This window comes from Ictalurus punctatus, chromosome 4, assembly GCF_001660625.3.
Source record: "Ictalurus punctatus breed USDA103 chromosome 4, Coco_2.0, whole genome shotgun sequence".
Lineage (NCBI taxonomy): Eukaryota > Metazoa > Chordata > Actinopteri > Siluriformes > Ictaluridae > Ictalurus > Ictalurus punctatus.
The window spans coordinates 35,346,892-35,369,391 of NC_071284.1; the positions used below are offsets into that span (position 1 = coordinate 35,346,892).

General features: G+C 46.2%; 2 protein-coding genes across 4 annotated transcripts in view; one reads left to right on the top strand and one right to left on the bottom strand.

Moving 5' to 3' along the window:
* Positions 1–16,663, top strand: part of trpm7 (transient receptor potential cation channel, subfamily M, member 7) — a 31,736-nt gene extending 15,073 nt beyond the window's left edge. Inside the window, exons 15-40 of the mRNA XM_053678199.1 lie at positions 1–14; positions 114–391; positions 898–1,126; positions 1,245–1,397; positions 2,286–2,429; positions 2,889–3,017; positions 3,126–3,377; positions 3,458–3,632; positions 3,709–3,847; positions 4,367–4,551; positions 4,646–4,778; positions 6,229–6,839; positions 11,314–11,396; positions 11,525–11,603; positions 11,816–11,895; positions 12,052–12,092; positions 12,248–12,273; positions 12,426–12,479; positions 13,402–13,446; positions 13,546–13,611; positions 13,891–14,174; positions 14,311–14,393; positions 14,566–14,771; positions 15,000–15,051; positions 15,133–15,239; positions 15,678–16,663. The exon at positions 1–14 is cut by the window's left edge and continues 118 nt beyond it. Of these exons, the coding sequence (XP_053534174.1) occupies positions 1–14; positions 114–391; positions 898–1,126; positions 1,245–1,397; positions 2,286–2,429; positions 2,889–3,017; positions 3,126–3,377; positions 3,458–3,632; positions 3,709–3,847; positions 4,367–4,551; positions 4,646–4,778; positions 6,229–6,839; positions 11,314–11,396; positions 11,525–11,603; positions 11,816–11,895; positions 12,052–12,092; positions 12,248–12,273; positions 12,426–12,479; positions 13,402–13,446; positions 13,546–13,611; positions 13,891–14,174; positions 14,311–14,393; positions 14,566–14,771; positions 15,000–15,051; positions 15,133–15,239; positions 15,678–15,811 (3,782 nt within the window). The 3' untranslated portion in view covers positions 15,812–16,663. The remainder of the gene's footprint in view (positions 15–113; positions 392–897; positions 1,127–1,244; positions 1,398–2,285; positions 2,430–2,888; positions 3,018–3,125; positions 3,378–3,457; positions 3,633–3,708; positions 3,848–4,366; positions 4,552–4,645; positions 4,779–6,228; positions 6,840–11,313; positions 11,397–11,524; positions 11,604–11,815; positions 11,896–12,051; positions 12,093–12,247; positions 12,274–12,425; positions 12,480–13,401; positions 13,447–13,545; positions 13,612–13,890; positions 14,175–14,310; positions 14,394–14,565; positions 14,772–14,999; positions 15,052–15,132; positions 15,240–15,677) is intronic.
* A 1,498-nt stretch (positions 16,664–18,161) lies between these two features.
* Positions 18,162–22,500, bottom strand: part of usp8 (ubiquitin specific peptidase 8) — an 11,628-nt gene continuing 7,289 nt past the window's right edge. For all 3 annotated transcript variants that reach the window (XM_053678201.1, XM_053678200.1, XM_053678202.1), the window contains exons 15-19: positions 22,491–22,500; positions 20,663–20,899; positions 20,396–20,538; positions 20,087–20,219; positions 18,162–19,572 (exon numbers count right to left, since the gene is read on the bottom strand). The exon at positions 22,491–22,500 is cut by the window's right edge and continues 201 nt beyond it. In XM_053678201.1, coding sequence (XP_053534176.1) covers positions 19,414–19,572; positions 20,087–20,219; positions 20,396–20,538; positions 20,663–20,899; positions 22,491–22,500 — 682 coding nt within the window. In that variant the 3' untranslated portion in view covers positions 18,162–19,413. The remainder of the gene's footprint in view (positions 19,573–20,086; positions 20,220–20,395; positions 20,539–20,662; positions 20,900–22,490) is intronic.

Below are 22,500 nucleotides of genomic sequence, written 5' to 3' on the forward strand. Positions count from 1 at the left end.
CTTACAAACCAAAGGTAGAGTAAGATCCCGTCTCTCCTTTACCGCTACTCTGTTCACTGCAGGGTTCACTTTATCACACGAACTGTCTGTCTGCCCTCCTGTCTGTCTCTCAGTTGGATTCCAGCAGTGACGTGCAGCACAGGCGTAGTAAGGAGGAAGTGGTGGACATCGACGACCCTGAGACTCGGCGCTTTTCGTACCCGTTTAACGAGCTGCTAGTGTGGGCCGTGCTGATGAAGAGGCAGAGGATGGCGCTGTTCTTCTGGCAGCACGGAGAGGAGAACATGGCCAAGGCACTGGTTGCCTGCAAGCTCAGCCGCTCCATGAGCTACGAGGCCAAAAAAAGCGATGTGGTGGATGACATGTCACAGGAGCTCAAAGAGTACTCCAAGTGAGTCCGAGTCAATCACAATGATGCAGTGAAATACAGAAAGATGAGTCACTCCAAGTGAATCAGAGTCAGTCACAGTGATTCAGTGAAATCCAGAAAGCTGAAAGAGTCACTACAAGTTAATGATTCAGTTGATTCTAGTAAGTCAGATTCAGAGAGGTTCTTGGTTTTGATGAGACCGATTCAGTGAGTCCAGTTCTCTCGATTCAAAGGAGTCAGGTTGTGATGTTAAGTGAGTGGGGTACAATCGATAGTAATGAGTCAGAGTCGATGAACACGGATCACTTTATTCCAGTGAGTACACTTCTTGATTCTGATGAGTCTCAGACACTCAATTGCCATGGATCAGATTCAGTGAGTCAGATTCACTTGGTGAGTCAGTGAGTGTAGTTCAGGCTGTCTGATTCATTTCTTGAGAGTCAAATTCAAAGAGTCAATGTTGCCTTGTTGCCTAAGTGTGTGTGTGTGTGTGTGTGTGTGTGTGTGTGTGTGTGTGTGTGTGTCAGTGAGTTCGGCCAGCTGGCGGTGGACCTGTTGGAGCAGTCCTTTCGGCAGGACGAGATGATGGCGATGAAGCTGCTGACCTATGAGCTGAAGAACTGGAGTAATTCGACATGTCTGAAGCTGGCCGTGTCGTCACGCCTGCGCCCGTTCGTCGCTCACACCTGCACACAGATGCTGCTGTCTGACATGTGGATGGGCCGCCTCAACATGCGCAAGAACTCCTGGTACAAGGTGCAGCTCTCTGTCTGCCTCTCATTCTGTCTGTCTGACTCTTGTATTTCTGTCTGTCTGTCTTAACTCGCTGCTCTGTGTGTGTGTGTGTGTGTGTGTGTGTGTGTGTGTGTGTCAGGTGATCCTGAGCATCCTAGTGTTCCCTGCCATCCTGATGTTGGAGTATAAGAGTAAGGCAGAGATGGCCCACATCCCTCAGTCTCAGGATGCTCACCAGATGACTATGGAGGACAGTGAGCACAACCTACAGACCTCTGATGACATCCAGATGGTACACACACACACACACACACACACACACACACACACACACACACACACACACACACACACACACAAAGTACACTATGCTTCCCTTTGCTCCTTGTTTTGTTCTTGTGTGTGCATTTAATCACTAATGAATATTAGTTTCCTCTATGAAGCATGAGCGATGCCTAAAAAAAAACACCCAGGAAGTAAGAAACTAGGTTCCTGTACACCAGGGGTCCCGAACTAAGGGTCACGACCCCACATGGCTCACTCAATCATTGACACAAGTAGAAATCGACAGTTTTCTTGATATGTTTCCTGATATTTAATCATTTGTCCATAATCGGTTATCGTTTTTTTAATACCGGATCCACCAAAAAATGAGAATTGCGCTCAGGGCCGTCATAACAGGCATTAATGATGTTACATAAACACTTGATATGTGGTTTAAAAAGCTTGGAAGCTTTTATTTAATAAAAAAGACACTTTAGTAACAATGTACTTTATTTATTTAAAATGATTGTTGCACTCTTTCAGATCCCTCTGTTTAGAGGTGTATAAATAAGAGTTTTGTTTTGTATGCAAGGAGGAAGTGAAATTGTTTCAAAAACAGAAGCAGAACAACAAATATAAATAAATAGCGGTTCTGCATATCGGTTATCACGAACATAAACAGTAATCGTTATTAGTTATAAAAAAATCTATACCGGTCGATCTCTAATACACGAGTCGTCAAGGCTTCGGGGCTTCCGAAAATTCGTAACGTGCAGTTGGGCTTGTTCGGAAACGACCCTTTACTGTAAACTGGAAGTAATTTCTAGAAACAAATGAGCAAGAACAAAGATGTTAACCTCGTGTGTGTGTGTGTGTGTGTGTGTGTGTGTGTGTGTGTGTGTGTGTGTGTGTTCAGGACGTATTTAAGGACTCCCGTATGAGCGAGCACACGGAGGTGAAGAGTGAGGCCGAGGTTCTCCTGCGCTCACGTCGATTGCCCATCACACGCAAGTTTTACGCTTTCTACCACGCCCCCATCGTCAAGTTCTGGACCAACACGGTGTGTGAACAGTCTTCTCATGGTTCGTGTGTGTGTGTGTGTGTGTGTTAGATGCTGACTAATTGAATGTGTAACCCCACTCCTCCTGCCCCTATAACCCTGTGAGATTATGAACAGCACGTCTCACTGATGCTATCATCTTCTCGAACAAAGATAAAGGTGCTGGAAAAACACCCTGAGCTACATACACACACGTGTCTAAATCTCTTTCCCACCATTTGTTTAGCAGTAAAGTTGCGTTTTCTCTCTCTCTCTCTCTCTCTCTCTCTCTCTGTGTGTGTGTGTGTGTGTGTGTGTGTGTGTGTGTGTGTGGTTACTCATGCATCCTCAGTGTTATTTTAAGGCTTTGTCCTAAATGCTAGCATTCCTTAGTTAGTGTGCTTACCACATGTACTGTAAGTGTGTAAAGTGTGTGTTTTCATGAGTGTGTGTGACGGTATTTGATCCACCTCGCTGTAGCTGTTCTATCTGGCCTTCCTGATGCTCTACTCCTACGTGGTGTTGGTGAAATTGCCAAGCTTTCCGTCGCCGCAGGAGTGGGCTGTCATCCTGTACATCTTCACCTCTGCCATTGAGAAAATACGTGAGGTACACACACACACACTCACTCTCTCTCTCTCTCACACACACACACACACACTCACAGCTGACCTCATGCACAGATCCATGAAGCACTTCTCGCTGTCTCCGTGTTAGATGTTCATGTCAGAAGGAGGAAAGATCAGCCAGAAGATCAAAGTGTGGTTCAACGATTACTTCAACACTTCGGACTTCATCGCCATCGTGATGTTTATGGTGGGTTTCGGCCTGCGCTTCGGCTCTGGCGACGTCGCTGTCGCTGGGAGGATCGTTTACTGCCTGAACATCATCTTCTGGTACGTCCGGCTCCTCGACATCCTCGCCGTCAACCAGCAGGCCGGCCCTTACGTCATGATGATTGGCAAGATGGTGAGATGTTAATTAGTAAATAGGAGTTAGTAGTTGATGTAATATTTATAACGATAATAAACGAGTTGTCGTGTGGGCAGGTAGCAAACATGTTCTACATCGTGGTGATCATGGTGGTGGTCTTGGTGACGTACGGTGTTCCCCGTAAAGCCATCCTCTACCCCAACTCTACGCCTCACTGGTCTCTCATCGTCGACGTGGTCTTCCAGCCGTACTGGATGATGTATGGGGAGGTGTACGCCTATGAGATTGACGGTACACACACACACACACACTGTAGAAATGTAAGCAAGGTTGGGTTTGCACTCATCATCTCCTGTGTGTCACACAGTGTGCGCTAACAACAGCAACACCGAGCCCCACATCAGGGACCTGTGTGGGCCGGGGGTGTGGCTAACTCCAGCGCTGCAAGCCGTTTATCTGTTCATACAGTACATCCTGATGGTCAACCTGCTCATCGCCTTCTTCAAGTGAGCAGCACGCATTCACACACACCCCTAAACACTACACCAAAGTTATCCCCATAAACTTCACCCTGCACCAACTTTACACCAATAAACACTGCCCTACACCGATTTTACAGTGTAATGTAGCACCAATAAACCCCGCGACTGAAACGTTACAACAGTAAACTGTAGTAAAGAGAATCTTTACACTATTAAACACCGCTCTACAACAGCTTTCGATCAGTAAACCATCTCCACAGACATTCACATTGATAAATCTGGATTAACAGCATCTTTACATGAACAAACTTATTCTTCTTTACACCCATAACCCCGACTCTCTATCCGGTTTACAACAATTAATCTTTACGCTAAACTCTTCTCTAGTTAGTTTTTCAATCAAATGCATTAAACTACAGTACTACTTTATCATCATCATCATCATCATAATATCAATAACAACATTTACCTGCAGTAAACAAACATGTCTGTCTGTCTGTCTGTCTGTCTGTCTGTCTGTCTGTCTGTCTGTGCCCCCCTCAGTAATGTGTACCTGCAGGTGATGTCCATGTCTAACCTGGTGTGGAAATATCAGCGTTACCACTTCATCATGGCGTATCATGATAAACCCGTTCTCCCTCCACCACTAATTTTCTTCTGCCACATCGCCTCACTCATTCGCTTCCTCTGCAAAAGCAGGAAAAAGGACAGCAGTGCTTATGGACCAAGTACATCTCACACCCCACACTTACACGTACACAGTTATACACACACTGACTCTTAAATATACACACTCTCCTCTCCTGTTCTTTCCTCCCGCAGAGCTCTTCCTGACCGAAGAGGACCAGAAAAAGCTGCACGATTTTGAGGAGCAGTGTGTGGAGACGTATTTCCATGAGAAAGATGACAAGTTTCACTCTGGGAGTGACGAGAGGATCAGATTAACCTCCGACCGGTTAGCATCGTTACCACCAAGCATCAATCAGCAACGTTCTCATACCGTTCTGTAGCATCTTTACACCACTGAACACTACCTGATTGCATATTTACAACATTGAACACCCCTAGAACTCCTAAACACTGCTCAGTATCAACCTAGCATTTCCAAATGCAAAGTACAGCGACGTTACACCGCTGAACGCCGCGTCACGGCGAATTTACACCGCTGAACGCCGCGTCACGGCCACTTTACACCGCTGAACGCCGCGTCACGGCCACTTTACACCACTGAACGCCGCGTCACGGCGAATTTACACCGCTGAACGCCGCGTCACGGCCACTTTACACCGCTGAACGCCGCGTCACGGCCACTTTACACCGCTGAACGCCGCGTCACGGCCACTTTACACCGCTGAACGCCGCGTCACGGCCACTTTACACCGCTGAACGCCGCGTCACGGCCACTTTACACCGCTGAACGCCGCGTCACGGCCACTTTACACCGCTGAACGCCGCGTCACGGCCACTTTACACCGCTGAACGCCGCGTCACGGCCACTTTACACCGCTGAACGCCGCGTCACGGCGAATTTACACCGCTGAACGCCGCGTCACGGCCACTTTACACCGCTGAACGCCGCGTCACGGCCACTTTACACCGCTGAACGCCGCGTCACGGCCACTTTACACCGCTGAACGCCGCGTCACGGCCACTTTACACCGCTGAACGCCGCGTCACGGCCACTTTACACCGCTGAACGCCGCGTCACGGCCACTTTACACCGCTGAACGCCGCGTCACGGCCACTTTACACCGCTGAACGCCGCGTCACGGCCACTTTACACCGCTGAACGCCGCGTCACGGCGAATTTACACCGCTGAACGCCGCGTCACGGCGAATTTACACCGCTGAACGCCGCGTCACGGCCACTTTACACCGCTGAACGCCGCGTCACGGCCACTTTACACCGCTGAACGCCGCGTCACGGCCACTTTACACCGCTGAACTTGAAGTTGATTCCTCTGAACTTGACATTGAACTCCATCTTTACATTATTTAACTCTACTCGCTTCCAACTTTACACCCTAAACACTGCTCAGTAACAGCTTTACATTTCCATATACACTATTTCCACCAGAAAAGACTCTACACCACAGCAGCTTTACTGACACCTCTCTACATCACTAAACCCCACCTGATGCCATTAAATACCGCTTTACAGACACATTACACCATGAAAATACTACTGCAAGGAAACTTTTTCTGAAGTAGAACCAAACCATGTGCACCATTCTGTAGCACCATCATGCTATCAAAAACAATTCAGTAGCAACTTTACATTTCCAAACACCTCTTTGCAACAGCTGCCATGCTGCTGTAGTTTAATACCGTGCTATCAGCTGTACATCATGCATTGATTTGAGAGTTTTGGCGTTATAATGATGTGTTCCTGGTTGTTTCTGCAGGGTGGAGACGATGAGTGTCCAGCTGAGGGAGGTTGGAAACAGGGTGAATTTTATAAAGCGTTCTTTGCACTCTCTGGACTCTCAGATCGGTCACCTGCAGGATCTGTCGGCGCTGACCGTGGACACTCTGAAGGCTCTGACGGCGCAGAGAGCTTCCGAAGCCAGTAAAGTGCACAACGAAATCACGAGAGAACTTAGCCTGTCTAAGAACATGGTGCCTGGCACCGTAGACACCGTCCCGCCCTCAAAAGCCTCAATTTTGGTTCAGAGAAGTGTTTATCCGACCTCGTCCAACATGGCTGACTCTCTGTTTGGACGAGGAGCTTCGGAAGGGGCGCGTCTGAGAGCTGAGCTGGCAATGACTCCAGAAAGGAGGCCGGCGTTTTCTCCGGAGGCTGGATCCTTTGCCGTTGCCACACATGCACACACAATCGCTCATCCGGAGAACACCGCTGACAGCAACCTGCCAACTGCTTGTGGTGCCACGGCGGCGACGTTCTTCGTCAGCACCCCCACACAACCGAGCAGCATACACACACACACACACGGTACACAGCTGGGTCAGTCTCACTCTCCTCCCAAGGCTGCTGTGGAGTTTGGTGCTTTTGTGGGTGAGTATGAAAAAATGGGAGATGGAGATGATGATGATTGTGGAAAGCAAGGAGCTTCCAGTTTGCGCCCAAGCGTTGTGGTTACGAGTCAGTTGGAGTGCGAGTGTTACGTGAATCTTGCTTTTACCAACGATGAAGGCTACTTACAGAGCCAAGGGATCTCAAAATCCCTCCCAGGCCCCGCCCCCAGATTTGTCTCCGTCCCCTGGAGGCCCCGCCCTCGGCGCTGTCAGCCTTCTATGGGAGTCGAGCAGCGACTCCGAGTCAGAGCGAGAGGTTCGGCTTCGCCGCCTCACCCTACACCCTGCTGCAAATCTCAGGAGCGGTTTTCAAACCCGTGTACAGTTTATTCCAGAATTTACGCGTAGTCCTTAAAGTCAAGAGTGAAAAAGAGTGGAAATACATTTGCTGAAGGATGCAGCTGATCCACTCCGACAAATCAGCAGTAGTGTACGAGGTGGAAGATCAGACACTTCATTATAACAGACAGTCGGTGTTTAAATAGGTCCGATAACCTGCTTATTTATTTTACATACACGAGCAGCACTGATATACTTACAGTCGGGTCCGACAGTCCACTCTGAGCTGTTTTTATTCCATCAGTTATCTTATCACACACTACCTCCTTCAGCTGATCTTCTCCATCACGAACACTGAGATCCAGCTGTTTTTAGGTTTAGCTAATCTTAGAGACCAAAAAAAAAAAAACGCACGAGAGAACAAAGAAACTGGAAAAGTCTCAATAGAAGTACAAGGGAAACGGACCGTAGGGTTACTAGGAAATTCTGAACAAGAAGCAAGCACTGAAAAGTTGGAAAGAAGCCAACAAGGTGCCTGGAAAATGTGAAAGAAGGAACATGTAGAGTGGTGTAAAATTAGGGACGTTACAAAACAAAAGGAAAACATTTCAAATAGGCACGCTAGAAGGTTGGATAGGGGAACCCGTGGAAACACCTGGCAACCCTGAGAACAAGAAACCTCCGAAATAAGAAAAGGAAACTGGGAAGCTGTAACCTAAAGACACCAAAATATGGAGGGGAAAAGGAAACCAGGGTCACAAGGAGCATTAGAAAGTAGGGGGAAAAAAATAAGCAATGGAAACTTGAAAAGTGTGAAACGAGAAGGAGGAAACTAGGGACACAAGAAACCAGGAAAGAAATGTTCCTTATGAACATAAGACAGTGAGGGACCTTTTAAAGCTAGGAACATGAGAAACTGAACATGAAGTTGAAAAGGGAACCCCTGCAAGCTGAAAACACTGGAAGCTTGAGAACACCTGGAAACATCAGAATGACGGAAGTGAGGACACTAGGGTCCTGTAAATGAGGAACGTTACAATCTAGGCTCTAAGGTAACTCTGGAGCACGGGGAACAAGGGAATGAAGACACCAGATAACGAAACCAGGAGGGACACTGGAGACTAGGAGCAAGAAAACAAAGAAACCAGGGAACAGCTAAATATAATAAACACTAGAAATGAGAGAACGGATAGTCTAACGTACAGAAAAAGGAACGGGACAGTAGGGTTATTTGAAACGATCTGTGTGCTTGTGCTTACATGAAGCTCAGAGTGTGTTAGTGTGTTTATCTCGCTCTCTCTACACACACTGGGGGAAATAAGTATTGATCACGTCAACATCTTTATCAGTAAATATATTTCCATTGAGGTTATTCACATGAAACTTTCACCAGACATCAGAATTAACTCGGAAATATAAAGAATTCACAACATTGAAGTCCTTAAATAAAGTCATGTGGAGTGAAGGGGAATGACACGGGGGAAAGTATTGAACACGCTAAGAAAAAGCAGTTCTCCAAAAGGTAAGGCAAGGAACCAGCTGAAATCCGTAAGTAATTACACCCCCTGTCTGTGCAGATTAATATCAGCTGTTTAAGTACATTGATGGTCTATAAAAAGGCTTTTCGTTACCAAAGTGTCACAGAAACATCTCACGATGGGTAAAAGCAAAGAGCTCTCTCAAGATCTTCACAACATTATTGTTGCAATCGGATTCAGACGTATTTCAAAACATCTGAATCCTCCAGTAAGCACCATCGGGTCCGTTATCCACAAGTGGAAGCAACATCACTCCGTCATCAACCGACCACGCACAGGATCTCCTCACAAGATCTCTTAGCAGGGAGTCAGAAGAATAGTCAGAAGAGTAGATCAAGAGCCAAGGACCACTCGGAAAGAGCTCCAGAAACACTCGGAGGCAGCAGGTGCCATCGTCACAGAGAAAACAATAGGCAATGCACGCCACTGCTCACACTCACCCCACAAGACTCCACTACTAAAGAAAAGGCATGTCGAAGCTTGTTTAAAGTTTGCTGCAACTCATTTGAACAAGCCTGTGAAATACTGGGAGAGTGTAGTCTGGTCAGACGAGAGCAAAACTGAACTTGTCATACTACACACCGTATGTGTGGAAGAAACGGCACTGCACATGACCCTAAAAACACTACACCAACAGTGAAGTGTGGAGGTGAAGCATCACTGTGTGGGGCTGTTAATCACATGGTACTGACAGACTTCATAAAACTGAAGAACGATGAGTGGCTGAATAATCACACTGAAAATATAGTTACCGAAAAAAATGGTAAAAATGTTGATGCATCCAACACTAATTTCCCCCACTGTGTGTGTGTGTGTGTGTGTGTGTATATATATATATATATATATATATATATATATATATATATAATATAATATAATATAATATAATATAATATAATATAATATAATATAATATAATATATAAAATATGAGAGAGAAGAGAGGCAAACACGAACAGCAGATTGATATATATGAGGATGATTACTGTTAGTGTATGATGACTGATGGGATATACACAGCTCTGTGTGTGTGTGTGTGTGTGTGTGTGTGTGTGGACCCACCTGTGTGAATATGGTACCGCTCTACTGAATCAGGAGTTTGAAAACCAGTCACCTAGACCTCCTGTGTCGTTTGTGTGTGTTGGTGTGGGCAGGTGTGTGTCCTCTACTGACACGGTGTAGTAGGAAAACCATCTACTCAGATCTGTGTGTGTGTGTGTTGAGGGTATAACGAGATCAGTAATGGTGGAAGTCCCTTTGTGTGTGTGGTGGTAGTAAGTGTTGGGCCGAGGAAAGGAGTATGGTGTGTGTGTGTGTGTGTGAGGTGGAGGTTAAATATGGAAAGTGAGGTGATGGTCATGTAAAATAGCACAGTGCAATGTTCTTTCACTGTTTAATGATGTCACTGCTCTGGAAATCACCCAGTCACACTTTAAAAAAAAAAAAAAATTATTTAAATTAATCTGTTTTTATCATGACTCTGGGTTAGCAAAGATGCTTTATTATTATTATTATTATTATTATTATTATTATAAATGTTGTCTTCAAGCCCAATTTACTAATATAAACATATCATTTATGAATTTTGAGGGTCCAGCTGCTGAAACCTGATTGGTTGGTGGTCCTGCTGGCAATGTTTTTATTTTGATTAATCCGGAGCACGCTGAATTCTCCTGGTCACACAGGTTGTTTCAAACTATTTTAACGTCACAGTGCCCTCTAGTGGCAGAAAGTAGGTTTATAAATGTAAGCGTAGTGAACTAAAAATCTATATGGTCCAAATTGCATTACTCCTGCATTATTTATTGATCAGGTTCCCCTCGCTGTAGATCAGACAGTGCATGGGGTGGAGTCGGACCTGATCCAGCCCCTCCTACCTGCACTATATGCTGTACAGAACTGAGCCCAAAGTCCAGAGGGTGGAGTGTGTTTAATGTGCTGTACAGCATTGCCTGTGTTAGGTAGTAGGCTTAGTGTTCTTGGACACCAGTTGGATCAGATCCAGCTCCGCCCCCTGAACTTTTGGTTCTGCAGGAAGGACTACTATTACTACGACTACTTCTACTACTTTCTTTCTTTCTTTTTTTAAGCATTAACCAAAATGTCAGAAGGAAAATAAAATCTCAGAAAGATATAATAAAATTAGTAGGAGGTTTTAAAATAGAATAAATAACTATTAAATCCTACTTAAACTACATTTTTAACAGTTATTTATATGGTTCAAGGCAAAGTTCCTTGACCAATCAGCTTTCAGCAGGTGTCCGGTAGACTAACTGAACAAGTTGAATAAAAATATTTAATAAAATACGGACAATTTAATCTAAAAAATGCCTTAACTGAAGTAAAATTTAAAGCCTCAAGTGCTTGGACCCCTAGCTGTAAGAAGAAATCACACACACACACACACACACACACTACATAGTAATAATACTCTAGGTGTGTGTTGATTGACAGCTGGTGTGGTTAGGAGTGGTGTAAAGTCCACACTGGTGTTACATCTTGAGTGTTAGATTAACTGTTTCCAGAGCACACAGTCATCAGAATGCAGTGTGTGTGTGTGTGTGTGTGTGTGTGTGTGTGTGTAAGAGGTCATACGTGCAATTGGCATTGTTCTCACACATTCCTGTTCCTCTGAAAGGTCATAAGGACAACTCTGAAAGTCAAAGGTCATCCCCTAAGCAGAGCTCTGTGGGCTGCAGGCAGCTCAGTCACAGCAGCAAGGTCAGACACACACACACACACACACACACACACACACACACACACACACACAATGCAGGACAAAGTGAATCAGAGTCATATGACCATGACCTTCATCATGTGTGTGTGTGTGTGTGTGTGTGTTACAGGGAGAGGGTCATATGAGGACGGTGAACTCTTACGCTGGGTTCACAGAGCTCGACAAAAATCCGGCATTCCTGCAGCCAAGTACGCGCGCGCACACACACACACACACACACACACACACTCTCGCTCTCTCTCTCGCTCTCTCTCTCGCTCTCTGAAGTTAATTTTAACCGCCATTTTTATTTAAAAAAAACTAGCAGAGCCAAAAGATTCTCTCATCATTAAATTAGCTGCTAATAATTATGTCTACATAACGTAAATAATACATAAACGTGTGTGTGTGTGTGCGTCAGGTCTGAGTAAGCGGGACAAGAGTCGAGTGTCAGCGGAGGATGTTCAGTTCCACGACGACCCACGAACAGCGCTGCTACTGGTAATCTCACACACACACACACACACACACTCTTAATACACATGATGCATATCAATCCTTTTGTGTTCCGTTTGGGAGTAGTATTGATGGGTGAGGTGTGTGTGTGTGTGTGTGTGTGTGTGTGTGTGTGCCCTCCTTCTTGTGTTTCCTGTGCAGGAAAGAGCTCAGGGAAAATCAGTGCAGGCCAGCAGCAGTGTGTGAGTACACACACACACACACACACAGACACACACACACACACACACACACATGTGCACGCACTCACTCACTCACTCACTCATTCATATATATATATATATACACACACACACACAGATGCAGTGTGTAATGTTTCTCTGGTTGTGTTTTGCAGAAGTCCAGTAGACGACACCACCAATGGTGAGACAAAACACAGTTTATGACACACACCTGTTTGTACATCGTAACTTAAGCTAGCTATCACACTGCTGCACCATAACCTGTCTGACCATCGTGTGTGTGTGTGTGTGTGTGTGTGTGTGTGTGTGTGTGTGTGTGTGTGTGTGTTACAGCCACAGCAGGCCTTTACTCCGCCCGTCACAGCCCTCTCAGTACACGTAAGGACTGTAAGTCTCCCCCTGCTGGCTGACTCACTGTACTGCACTGTATACACCACTCACACACACACACACACACACAAACCTGCACTTTACACATATCACACACTGTCTCTGTCTGTCTCACTTTGTCTGTTTATTTTTTTTCTTTTGTCATTCTCACACTTTCTCTCTCACTCTTCACACTTTCTCACTCTCATGCTTTCTCTCACTCTCTCTCGCGTTCTCACTCACGCTTTCTCACTCACGCTTTCTCTCTCTCGCTTTCTCTCTCGCTTTCTCTCTCATTCTCTCGCTTTCTCTCTCATTCTCTCGCTTTCTCTCTCACTCTCTCGCTTTCTCTCTCACTCTCTCGCTTTCTCTCTCACGATTTCACTCTCTCGCTTTCTCTCTCACGATTTCTCTCTCACGCTTTCTCTCACTCTCTCGCTTTCTCTCTCACGCTTTCTCTCTCACTCTCTCACGCTTTCTCTCACACTTTCTCTCTCACTCTTCACACTTTCTCACTCTCATGCTTTCTCTCTCACTCTCTCACGCGTTCTCACTCACGCTTTCTCACTCTCTCTCGCTTTCTCTCTCGCTTTCTCTCACGCTTTCTCTCTCACGCTTTCTCTCTCACGCTTTCTCTCTCACGCTTTCTCTCACTCTTCACACTTGCTCACTCTCACGCTTTCTCTCTCACTCTCTCTCGCTTTCTCACTCACGCTTTCTCTCACGCTTTCTCACTCTCTCGCTTTCTCTCTCTTTCTCACTCACGCTTTCTTACTCTCTCGCTTTCTCTCACGCTTTCTCTCTCACGCTTTCTCTCATGCTCTCTCGTTTTCGCTCTCTCTCTCATTTTCTCTCTCTCGCTCTTTCTCTTGTTTTCTCTCTCTCTCTCTCTCGTGCTGTCTCTCGTTTTCTCTCCCTCTTGCTTTCTCTCGCTCTGCAGCGATTGGTTCTCCCTTTAAGCCGATGGAGGGTTATCAGTATTCAGGTGAGTCAGGTGTAAATTGCTTTGTGACCCCTAATTCCTTTTCTTGTGATCTCATGTCACCTGTGTGTGTGTGTGTGTGTGTGTGTGTGTGTGTGATAGCGGTGGAACGTAATAACCTCATGAGGTTGTCCCAGAGCATCCCGTTCACCCCTGTACCCCCTAGAGGTAAGACTGAGTAACTGCCCTTCCTAACCTCCTCATCTGCCCATGTCCTCAATCTGGGCTTTCTTTATAGGGGTGTGGCCATTATAGAAAGCACCACCCCTTGTTTCTGATTGGTTCCTTCTGACTATTGTTGGTTATCAGTGAGAGGTTGGTTTAAAGCCTTATCCAAAGGGAATGCCCAGATTTAGGACGTAGCCTTGCCCCTTTCCTCTTCGTGTCTGATATATATTCTGAAACGTGTGTGTGTGTGTGTGTGTGTGTGTGTGTGTGTGTCTATAGGAGAGCCAGTAACAGTTTACCGTCTGGAGGAGAGCTCTCCCACCAACATCAACAACAGCATGTCGTCATGGGCGCAGCGCGGCCTGTGTGCTAAGATCGAGTTCCTGAGTAAGGAGGAAATGGGCGGCGGCCTGAGGCGAGCCCTGAAGGTGATGTGCACGTGGTCCGAGTATGACCTCCTCAAACCTGGACACCTGTACATCGTCAAGTCCTTCCTCCCTGACGTGATAAACACCTGGCAGAGCGTCTACAAAGAAGATACCGTCCTGCACCTCTGCCTGAGGGTACACACACACACACACACACACACACACACACACACACACACACACACACACACCCAAACACTCAAAACATCGCAATTAACATGTATACTACCTGTGTGTGTGTGTGTGTGTGTGTGTGCATGCATCCAAACAGGAGATCCAACAGCAGCGAGCAGCTCAGAAGCTCACCTTCGCCTTCAATCAAGTCCGACCCAAAACTATCCCCTACTCACCCAGGTAACACACACACACACACACACACACACACACACACACACACACACACACTGCCGATGATGTATATGACTGAAATGTAATTGGGAATTTGAGCTTCATCTACATTCATCAGTGGTCCATCTGTAAAAGTGTGTGTGTGTGTGTGTGTGTGTGTGTGTGTGTGTGTGTGTAGGTTCCTGGAGGTGTTCCTTCTGTACTGTCACTCGGCTGGACAGTGGTTTGCAATAGAGGAGTGCATCACTGGTGAGTTCCGCAAGTTCAACAACAACAACGGAGACGAGATCGTTCCTACCAACCTGCTGGAGGAGACCATGCTGGCCTTCAGCCACTGGACCTACGAGTACTCACGGGGGGAGCTGCTGGTGCTGGACCTGCAGGGTGAGACGCGCGCACGCACACACGCGCGCACACACACACACACACACACACACACACACACACACAATATTGGAAACTATATGTGTTAATACAGTATACAGTAAACGGTATATATATTGTGTGTGATTATCACACTAATGATAATGATCAAGCATGAGGGTGATGATGATGATGATGGTGTGTGTGTGTGTGTGTGTGTGTGTGTGTGTGTGTGTGTGTGTGTTGCAGGAGTCGGTGAGATTCTAACTGATCCATCTGTCATTAAGAGTGGAGAGAAAGGGTGAGACTTTCACTACTGATCAGAAATGACACGAGGACTTTTTTTTGTCTATAGTGTGTTAAGTGTGTGTGTGTGTTACAGGTCTTATGATATGGTGTTTGGGCCGGCGAATCTCGGTGATGACGCCATTCGAAACTTCCGCACCAAACACCACTGTAACTCCTGCTGCCGCAAACTCAAACTGCCTGGTGAGTGTGTGTGTGTGTGTGTGTGTGTGTGTGTGTGTGTGTGTGTAAAATGAGAAAAAGATTGTTACAGACCTAAAACAGGCCATGGCATAAATGGCATAAACTGAACACAAGCCACATCTTCACTAGACTAACAAACACTAATCTGAGACCACGCCCACATACCTGCAACTGACATGCTAAACAGAGGCCACACCTCCTTTACTGGGATGAACAAAACAGGTGCCCCACCCACTTCACTGGGACTGCCGCACTAAAGAGAAGCCAAGCCACGCCCTCTTGAATGGGACTGACAAAAGAAGCCACATGCACTTCACTGAGATGAACATAGGCCACACCTCCTTATCTATTCCTAGCAGAGGCCCCGCCTCTTTGACTTGATCTTTGACATTTTACCATGAACCTGTGTGTGTGTGTGTGTGTGTGTTTGTGTTTCAGACCTGAAGCGAAACGACTACACGCCAGAGAAAGCGACACTGCAGCAGGACGATCAAACAGAAAGCCCCGGCGCGTCAACACAGGCAGGGGGCGGGGCTAAAGAACCGCGAGCGTCTATGCGCTTAATGCTGTGACACAAACACACATATGTGTGTTTATATATATATATATATATATATATATCACACACACACTAAAGAAGCAGCAGCTGGAACCCCATGTCCATGTGGGGACTGGAAACCCTCCAAAGAGACACAGAGTGTCTGTCTGTCTGTCTGTCTGTCTGACCGAGTGTGTGAGGTCGACAGAAAGAGGATGTGATGCGTGTGTGTGTGTGTGTGTTTCCGGGGGGGGGGGGGTCAGTGCTACTGCGTCTCAGTTGGGCCAAACTGACACCGTGTTGTAAAGATTTTAAAGTGTACACAGAGTTTTTTAAGAGATGATTTTATTTTGATGTTTATATCGTCGATATTGAACATTGTATCGCGGTTGTCATGGTTCCGGACCGCGCCTTGCCTTGTATCAAATTCTACGTCATTATGAATTGCAGATCAACACTATGAGACTTAACACAAGACACGTCTTTTTTATACAATTCCAGAATCGCTCTCTCTCTCTCACACACACACACACACACACACACACTCTCTCTCTCTCTCACACACACACACACACACACACACACACACAATCTAAACTGGGCAAATTGCAATGCAGCTTTTACAGTTTAAATTTTGTCCGATGTTCAACATGAGGTTTTAATGTTACAGAGGTACTATATTATCTTTATTATTTTTTTAATTATTATTATTATTATTATTATTATTTTGTTGTACATGGAAGATGAATGAGAATTGAAACAGGTGTGTACGGCCGAGCTCGGAGTAGAGTGTATTTTATTCAGGGGGACTGAAGGGATATTCTGGAGGGTTTTTTTTTTGTACCGGATATCATTTAAACAAATAAAAATACAAAACAAACTAAAACTGTGTGTGTGTGTGTGTGTGTGTGTGTGTGTGTGTGTGTGTGTGTGTGTGTTAATAAAGACAGTAAGACTGAGGCAAGACATGAGTCCATGTTTGATTAGCTTTATTGTCACAGCTGGTTAACTACATGTGAGTATACGGTCCACTGAGTGATCTCTAACACTGACAAATCCTCTGGGTGTGTGTGTGTGTGTGTGTGTGTGTGTGGGTATAGTGGTGTGGGGGTGTGTGTGTGTGTGTGTCTGGGTATAGCGGTGTGTGTGTGTGTGAGTGAGTGAGTGAGAGAGGGAGGGAGAGAGGGATGCGGCCAGCAGTAAAGGGTGAGCAGTTGTTTCATAACTCAACAAACCCTTGACCGAAGTGGAGTTTAATGCTTTCTGATTTCTTAGCCTGAAATGAACATTAGTGGGCGGGACACAACTAGCCCCGCCTATTCTGTGTTTGTGCATGTGAAATAAAAAAATAAAATTGCCTATGTTACAGTCAGGTCCTACAGCCTGAGTGCACCAACACTTAGTATTATGAAGCAGGGCATCGTCCGTCCCTCAGATGATCTACAGTACTGAAGGACGTAACACTGAGCGAGACAGTTTCAGGGAATCTGGGGACTAAAGGGAGATTAAAGGGAACGAGAGAACGCAGGCCAAGATGCAACCTTAAAGAAATCAAAAAGTTATGAGCTCAAGGGCCTGGAAATAAAGGGAGAAAGAAAAGAAAAAAAGTAAAAAGAAACTAAACTAGGAGCACTAGGAACTAGGGGAACGAGAAGTAGGGATGTTGTCTGAGCTTAGCGCAGGGATGAGGAGAGAAATTTACGGTGGCAACTGCAGGTTTCTGGTGCATCACAGTATTATCTAACAACGTAGCGCTTTCCTGTTCGGTCTTTATCTTCCTCGCAGGTTTACATCGACACGTCGTCGTTAGTGCAGTCGGACTTTAGGACGTGACCGTGCATTCGCTCCACTAAACCACCTTCTATATCCGAACTACTGGAGATCATTCGCTTGCTAAGCTAAGCTCCGATTAGCACAGCCAGACTAGCGCGCACGCACACACAAACACACACACACACATTATATATATATATAAATGTTATAGTGTACAGCATGTTTAGGGGTGTGTGTGTGTGTGTGTGTGTGAGATCACTGCATTAGGTTATAAACATGGAGCAGAAAGACAGAGTGAAAGGCCTTACAGTCAAGTAACGAGATCAGATGCGATAACGAGTTAACGAGCTCAGCTCTGTATGATATAATATGACATTAATAACAGAACTGTGATTACTGGCTCAGAATAATTAAAAATGAAAGTGATTAATAAGGCACCGATCCTGATATTGGCTTCTTCTCGTACATACACACACTGTTTTAATATTTTATACACACATACGCCGAGGCGCTACGGGGCCCAGGGGGTAGTTCATTTATATTAGCAGACCTGCCAATCCCGAACAGGAATGATGCGTATTCCCATACTAAAATGTTTTTTAGGGGGGGGGGGGGGGGGGGGCAGAGCTTCCAGGGGGGTCAGATAACATCAGAGTTCAAAACACCTACGCAACTGTCAGTCATTCCTGATTCATATGCTGGGGGGGGGGGGGCACGTCTGATCAATAAATACTCTGAAAAGTGTATCTGACTTGTCCTCTGATGTTACTTTTTTTTTTTGTGAAGGTTGGCAGGTCTGAATTAGGGAATAGCATCTCAAATCTCCCCCTACTGGACATATAGTGCACTACAAAGAGTGTAGGGGTCAATAGATAAATAGAGAATTAAAAATGGCTCCCAGTTGTACATGTAGTGCAAAGGATAAGTGTTAATATTGTTAATAATAATACATCCCCTAGGTAGGGCACCTATACAAGGAAGCAGGAAATGGAGAGGTCATTTGGGACTCGGGCCAATATTAAGATCACTGACAAAGTATGGAAATGACAAAGACTGGATCAGTGCGATGAAAGACAGACAGGCGACTCGTTCACTCTTGGGGAGGACTTGGTCACTTTAAAGGTAAATTTCCACAAAAAAAAGAAAAAAAAGAAGAAAAAAAAAGGACAAGACACATCTCCATGAGCTCGCGAGGTCGTTCTTAAAAGCGGAAGCTCAAACCGCGCTCGGTTGTGTCCCAAACGTCATTAGTGTCCAGAGGCAGAACAATGGCGGGCAGGGAGAAAGCTCCGCCCCCTTCTAGTACAGTCAGGAATAACAGATTTCACTATGGAGAGAGAGAGAGAGAGAGAGAGAGAGAGAGAGAGAGAGAGAGAGAGAGACGGAGAGAGAGAGAGAGACAGGGAGAGAGAGAGAGAGAGACAGGGGGGGGAGAGAGAGAGAGAGAGACAGGGAGAGAGAGAGAGAGAGAGAGAGAGACAGGGAGAGAGAGAGAGAGAGAGAGAGAGAGACAGGGAGGGAGAGAGAGAGAGAGAGAGAGAAAGAGAGAGAGAGAGAGAGAGAGAGAGAGACAGGGAGAGAGAGAGAGAGAGGGAGGGAGAGACAGGGAGAGAGAGAGAGAGAGGGAGAGAGAGAGACAGGGGGGGAGAGAGAGAGAGAGAGAGAGAGAGAGAGAGGGAGAGAGAGAGAGAGGGAGAGAGAGAGAGAGAGAGAGAGAGAGGGACTTTGACATCTTTCACATTCTCACTAAAACCCCCTCCATCAGTTTCTTCAGTTGGGCCTTTAAGCTCCACCCACATCAGCTCTGATGGCTCTCGGGTCAGTCAGGACTCGGGCGTGGTGTTGGTCCGGGTGGGTGTGGCCTCAGAGAGATGAGTAGAAGAAGATGTAGGCAGCGGAGGACTTGACTGAAGAGGTGGAGATTTCTGACACCTCGTGATCATCGAATTTAAACCAGTTCTGTCGAGCCGCGTTTCTACAGTACGCCGTGTAGTGACCTCCGTCCAGACCCCCGTAATGATTCTACGGGGGGAGGGGGGGCAAAGAGAGGCAGCAAGAGAGGGGGGGGGAGAGAGAGGTGGAGAGGAAGAGAAAGAGGGGGGGAGGGAGAGAGAGAGAGAGAGAGAGAGAGAGAGAGAGAGAGAAAGGTCGTCAGGTGGTGATGAGTTCTCTAGAACAGCGGCTCTGACAGTAGCGCAGGTTTAGATTAACATTAATAGGTGCTCGTTCTGATACGTTATAGTTTCTATAGCAACAGCGACGTGTACAGCGGACGCGCCACATAGACCGAGGTTTTCTGTAAGGAGATGTTTATTTCACATTAAAGGAAGGAGTCTCCAGTGTCAGAGCTGTAACAATGTTTTACACTTCGTTGTGGTCTCTCGGTAACGTTACTGTCAGTAAACTGCTGCGGTGTAAGAGGAATAAAACTCTCCAGAACGTGCTGCTATAGTAACAGCAACTGCGCACTTGCGCACACATGCGCACACACACACACACACACACACACACACTCTGAGGTGGTGCTGATACTCACAGACACGGCGTACAGGTTGTATCTCTTTAGGCTGGTTTTTGGCCCGATGACGTATTGGGACAGGTCCAAATTCTCCAGCGGGAAATCCACTGAGGTCTGGAGCTTCTGCTTCCACCGGCCCTCATACCAGAACCTACACACACACACACACACACACACACACACACACACACACGTCAGTGAGACGCCAATGTTTCTGGTGTGGTGACAAAATTAGTGTGCATTTTATACCTTATTTAGGGCTCTAATATGTGTAGGCACACACACACACACTCACACACACACACACAAACACACACACACACTCACCGCTTTAAGTGTACAAGCAGGATGGGCGGAACCTTCCAGATCTCCAGCTTCTTGGTGAATTCCCTCTGAGCTTTACAGTGAGGGCAGAACACCTTATTATTGTCCGTCAGCTTCTCCTCCTTAGAGAAGACCTTCAAACACTCCTACACACACACACACACACACACACACACAAGTCTGAGTGACCATACTGTGGCATATATCTACCTTTAGGAGACAGAGCGTGTGTGTGTGTGTGTGTGTGTGTGTGTGTGTGTGTGTGTGTACCTGCAGAGAGCACTTATAGGATGATGCGAGTGGCAGTGACAGGTACATGAAGGTCTCGAAGGTGCGAGAGCGATGGTGGCATGTCAGACACTGCAGCGTGGACTTGAACTGACCCTGGAACAGAGACACGATGATCGATTCGTTCAGCAGCTTGTGCTTCTGCCACGCCCCATCCGCCGCGCTGACATCATCCATCGTATCACACGCCTCATCCTTCCATCGCTTACGGTTATCCGCCTGAGGGGGGGGGGACACCATAAAACCACACTGTGTGAGGCTGGGTCTCTAAGCACCTCACACACACAAACACACACACACACACACACACCCGAAAACAGGAATCTCTGTGCTCTCTGTTACACAGTTTTCAGCATGATGCATGATAATGGGCGAGGCCAATGCATTAAAAATGGGCGTGGCTGTTCAGATGACTGACAGAAATGTCACGATGAAACTAAAACTGCACACCTTGAAAACAATCCTAATATCCATGCATAAACACACACACACACACACACACACACACACACACACACACACACACACACTCAAAATAAAAACCAACACAACAATGTGTGTGTGACAATCTGAGCAATCGGACAGGACCGACGCAGAATGATGAAAAACACACACACACACACACACACACACACACACACACACACGTACAAACGGCTCATGAGTACTTACTCTCTACACAGGCCGTCACAATGACAACCAAAAGAAAAGGAAAGGAAAGAAAAGAAGAAATTCATAATAAATGTGATCAAAAATACTTTTCATTGATCAGACATCATGAAAAGCATGTTGTCCTGCTAGTGCTGGAGTTTGTACATAAAGACCAGTAACTGAACCGGACGCTGATGATTGGACACACAAGATGGGGGGTCACTGACTGGGGCGACAATTTCAGTAGATCGGACTGGGTGTTGATGATCAGGTAGTTGTGATCAAGCTATGATTACTGAAGTCAGGATCGGACATGGCCTACTGGGTAATCGGAATCGGATGTTCAGGTAGTTGATGATCCAGCGATGCCTAGCAGGAAAGTTGGGCTTGGGCACAGACAATTGGATACTTGGTTAATCGAGATTAGACACTGCATACTGGCACTGTCTATTGGTTAATCAGAATCGGACATTGCCAGTGGGTATTAAGAATTGTTTTTTGATGATCAGGTCATCGTTATGGAGATTTTGGGTAATCAAAATCAGGCACTGGCTACAAGATTAATCAAGATTGGACAATGCCTACTGGGTAATCGTGCTCTGGCACCGCCTATTAGGTCATGGGGATCGGGCACTGCTTACTGGGTAGCTGGAGTCCAGGTTTGATGATAGACGGGTAGACGTGATCGAGCGATGACCAGTGAAGAAGGCCGACTGGCCACTGCCTCCTGGGTGATCGTCAATCAAGATCAGACAATGACTTTTGGTAAATCATGCACTGGTTGCTGGCTAATTAAGATTGGACATGGACTCTTGGGTAATCAAGACCAAGCACTTCTAAGCAGGTAATAATTGTCGAGCACTGCCTATTGGGTAATTGGGATAGAGCATTACCTGTTAGGCATTGACAACAAGGTGGTATGGATGCTGCCTATTGTATGGGCAAGATTTGGCATTGACAACTGGGTGTTGATAATCCGGTAGTTGGGATCAGCCATTGGAATAGGGCACTGCCTATTGGACAGCCGAGACTGGGTGTTGCCTATTGGGCATGCTGATTGGGCATGCATTGCTGATTATATGGCCAGTTAGATACAGTTAATTCCCCAAAACATATACAGTCATTTTTGCAGATGTTAAAGTTCCTGAGCAGCTGTTACCTTGTTGAGG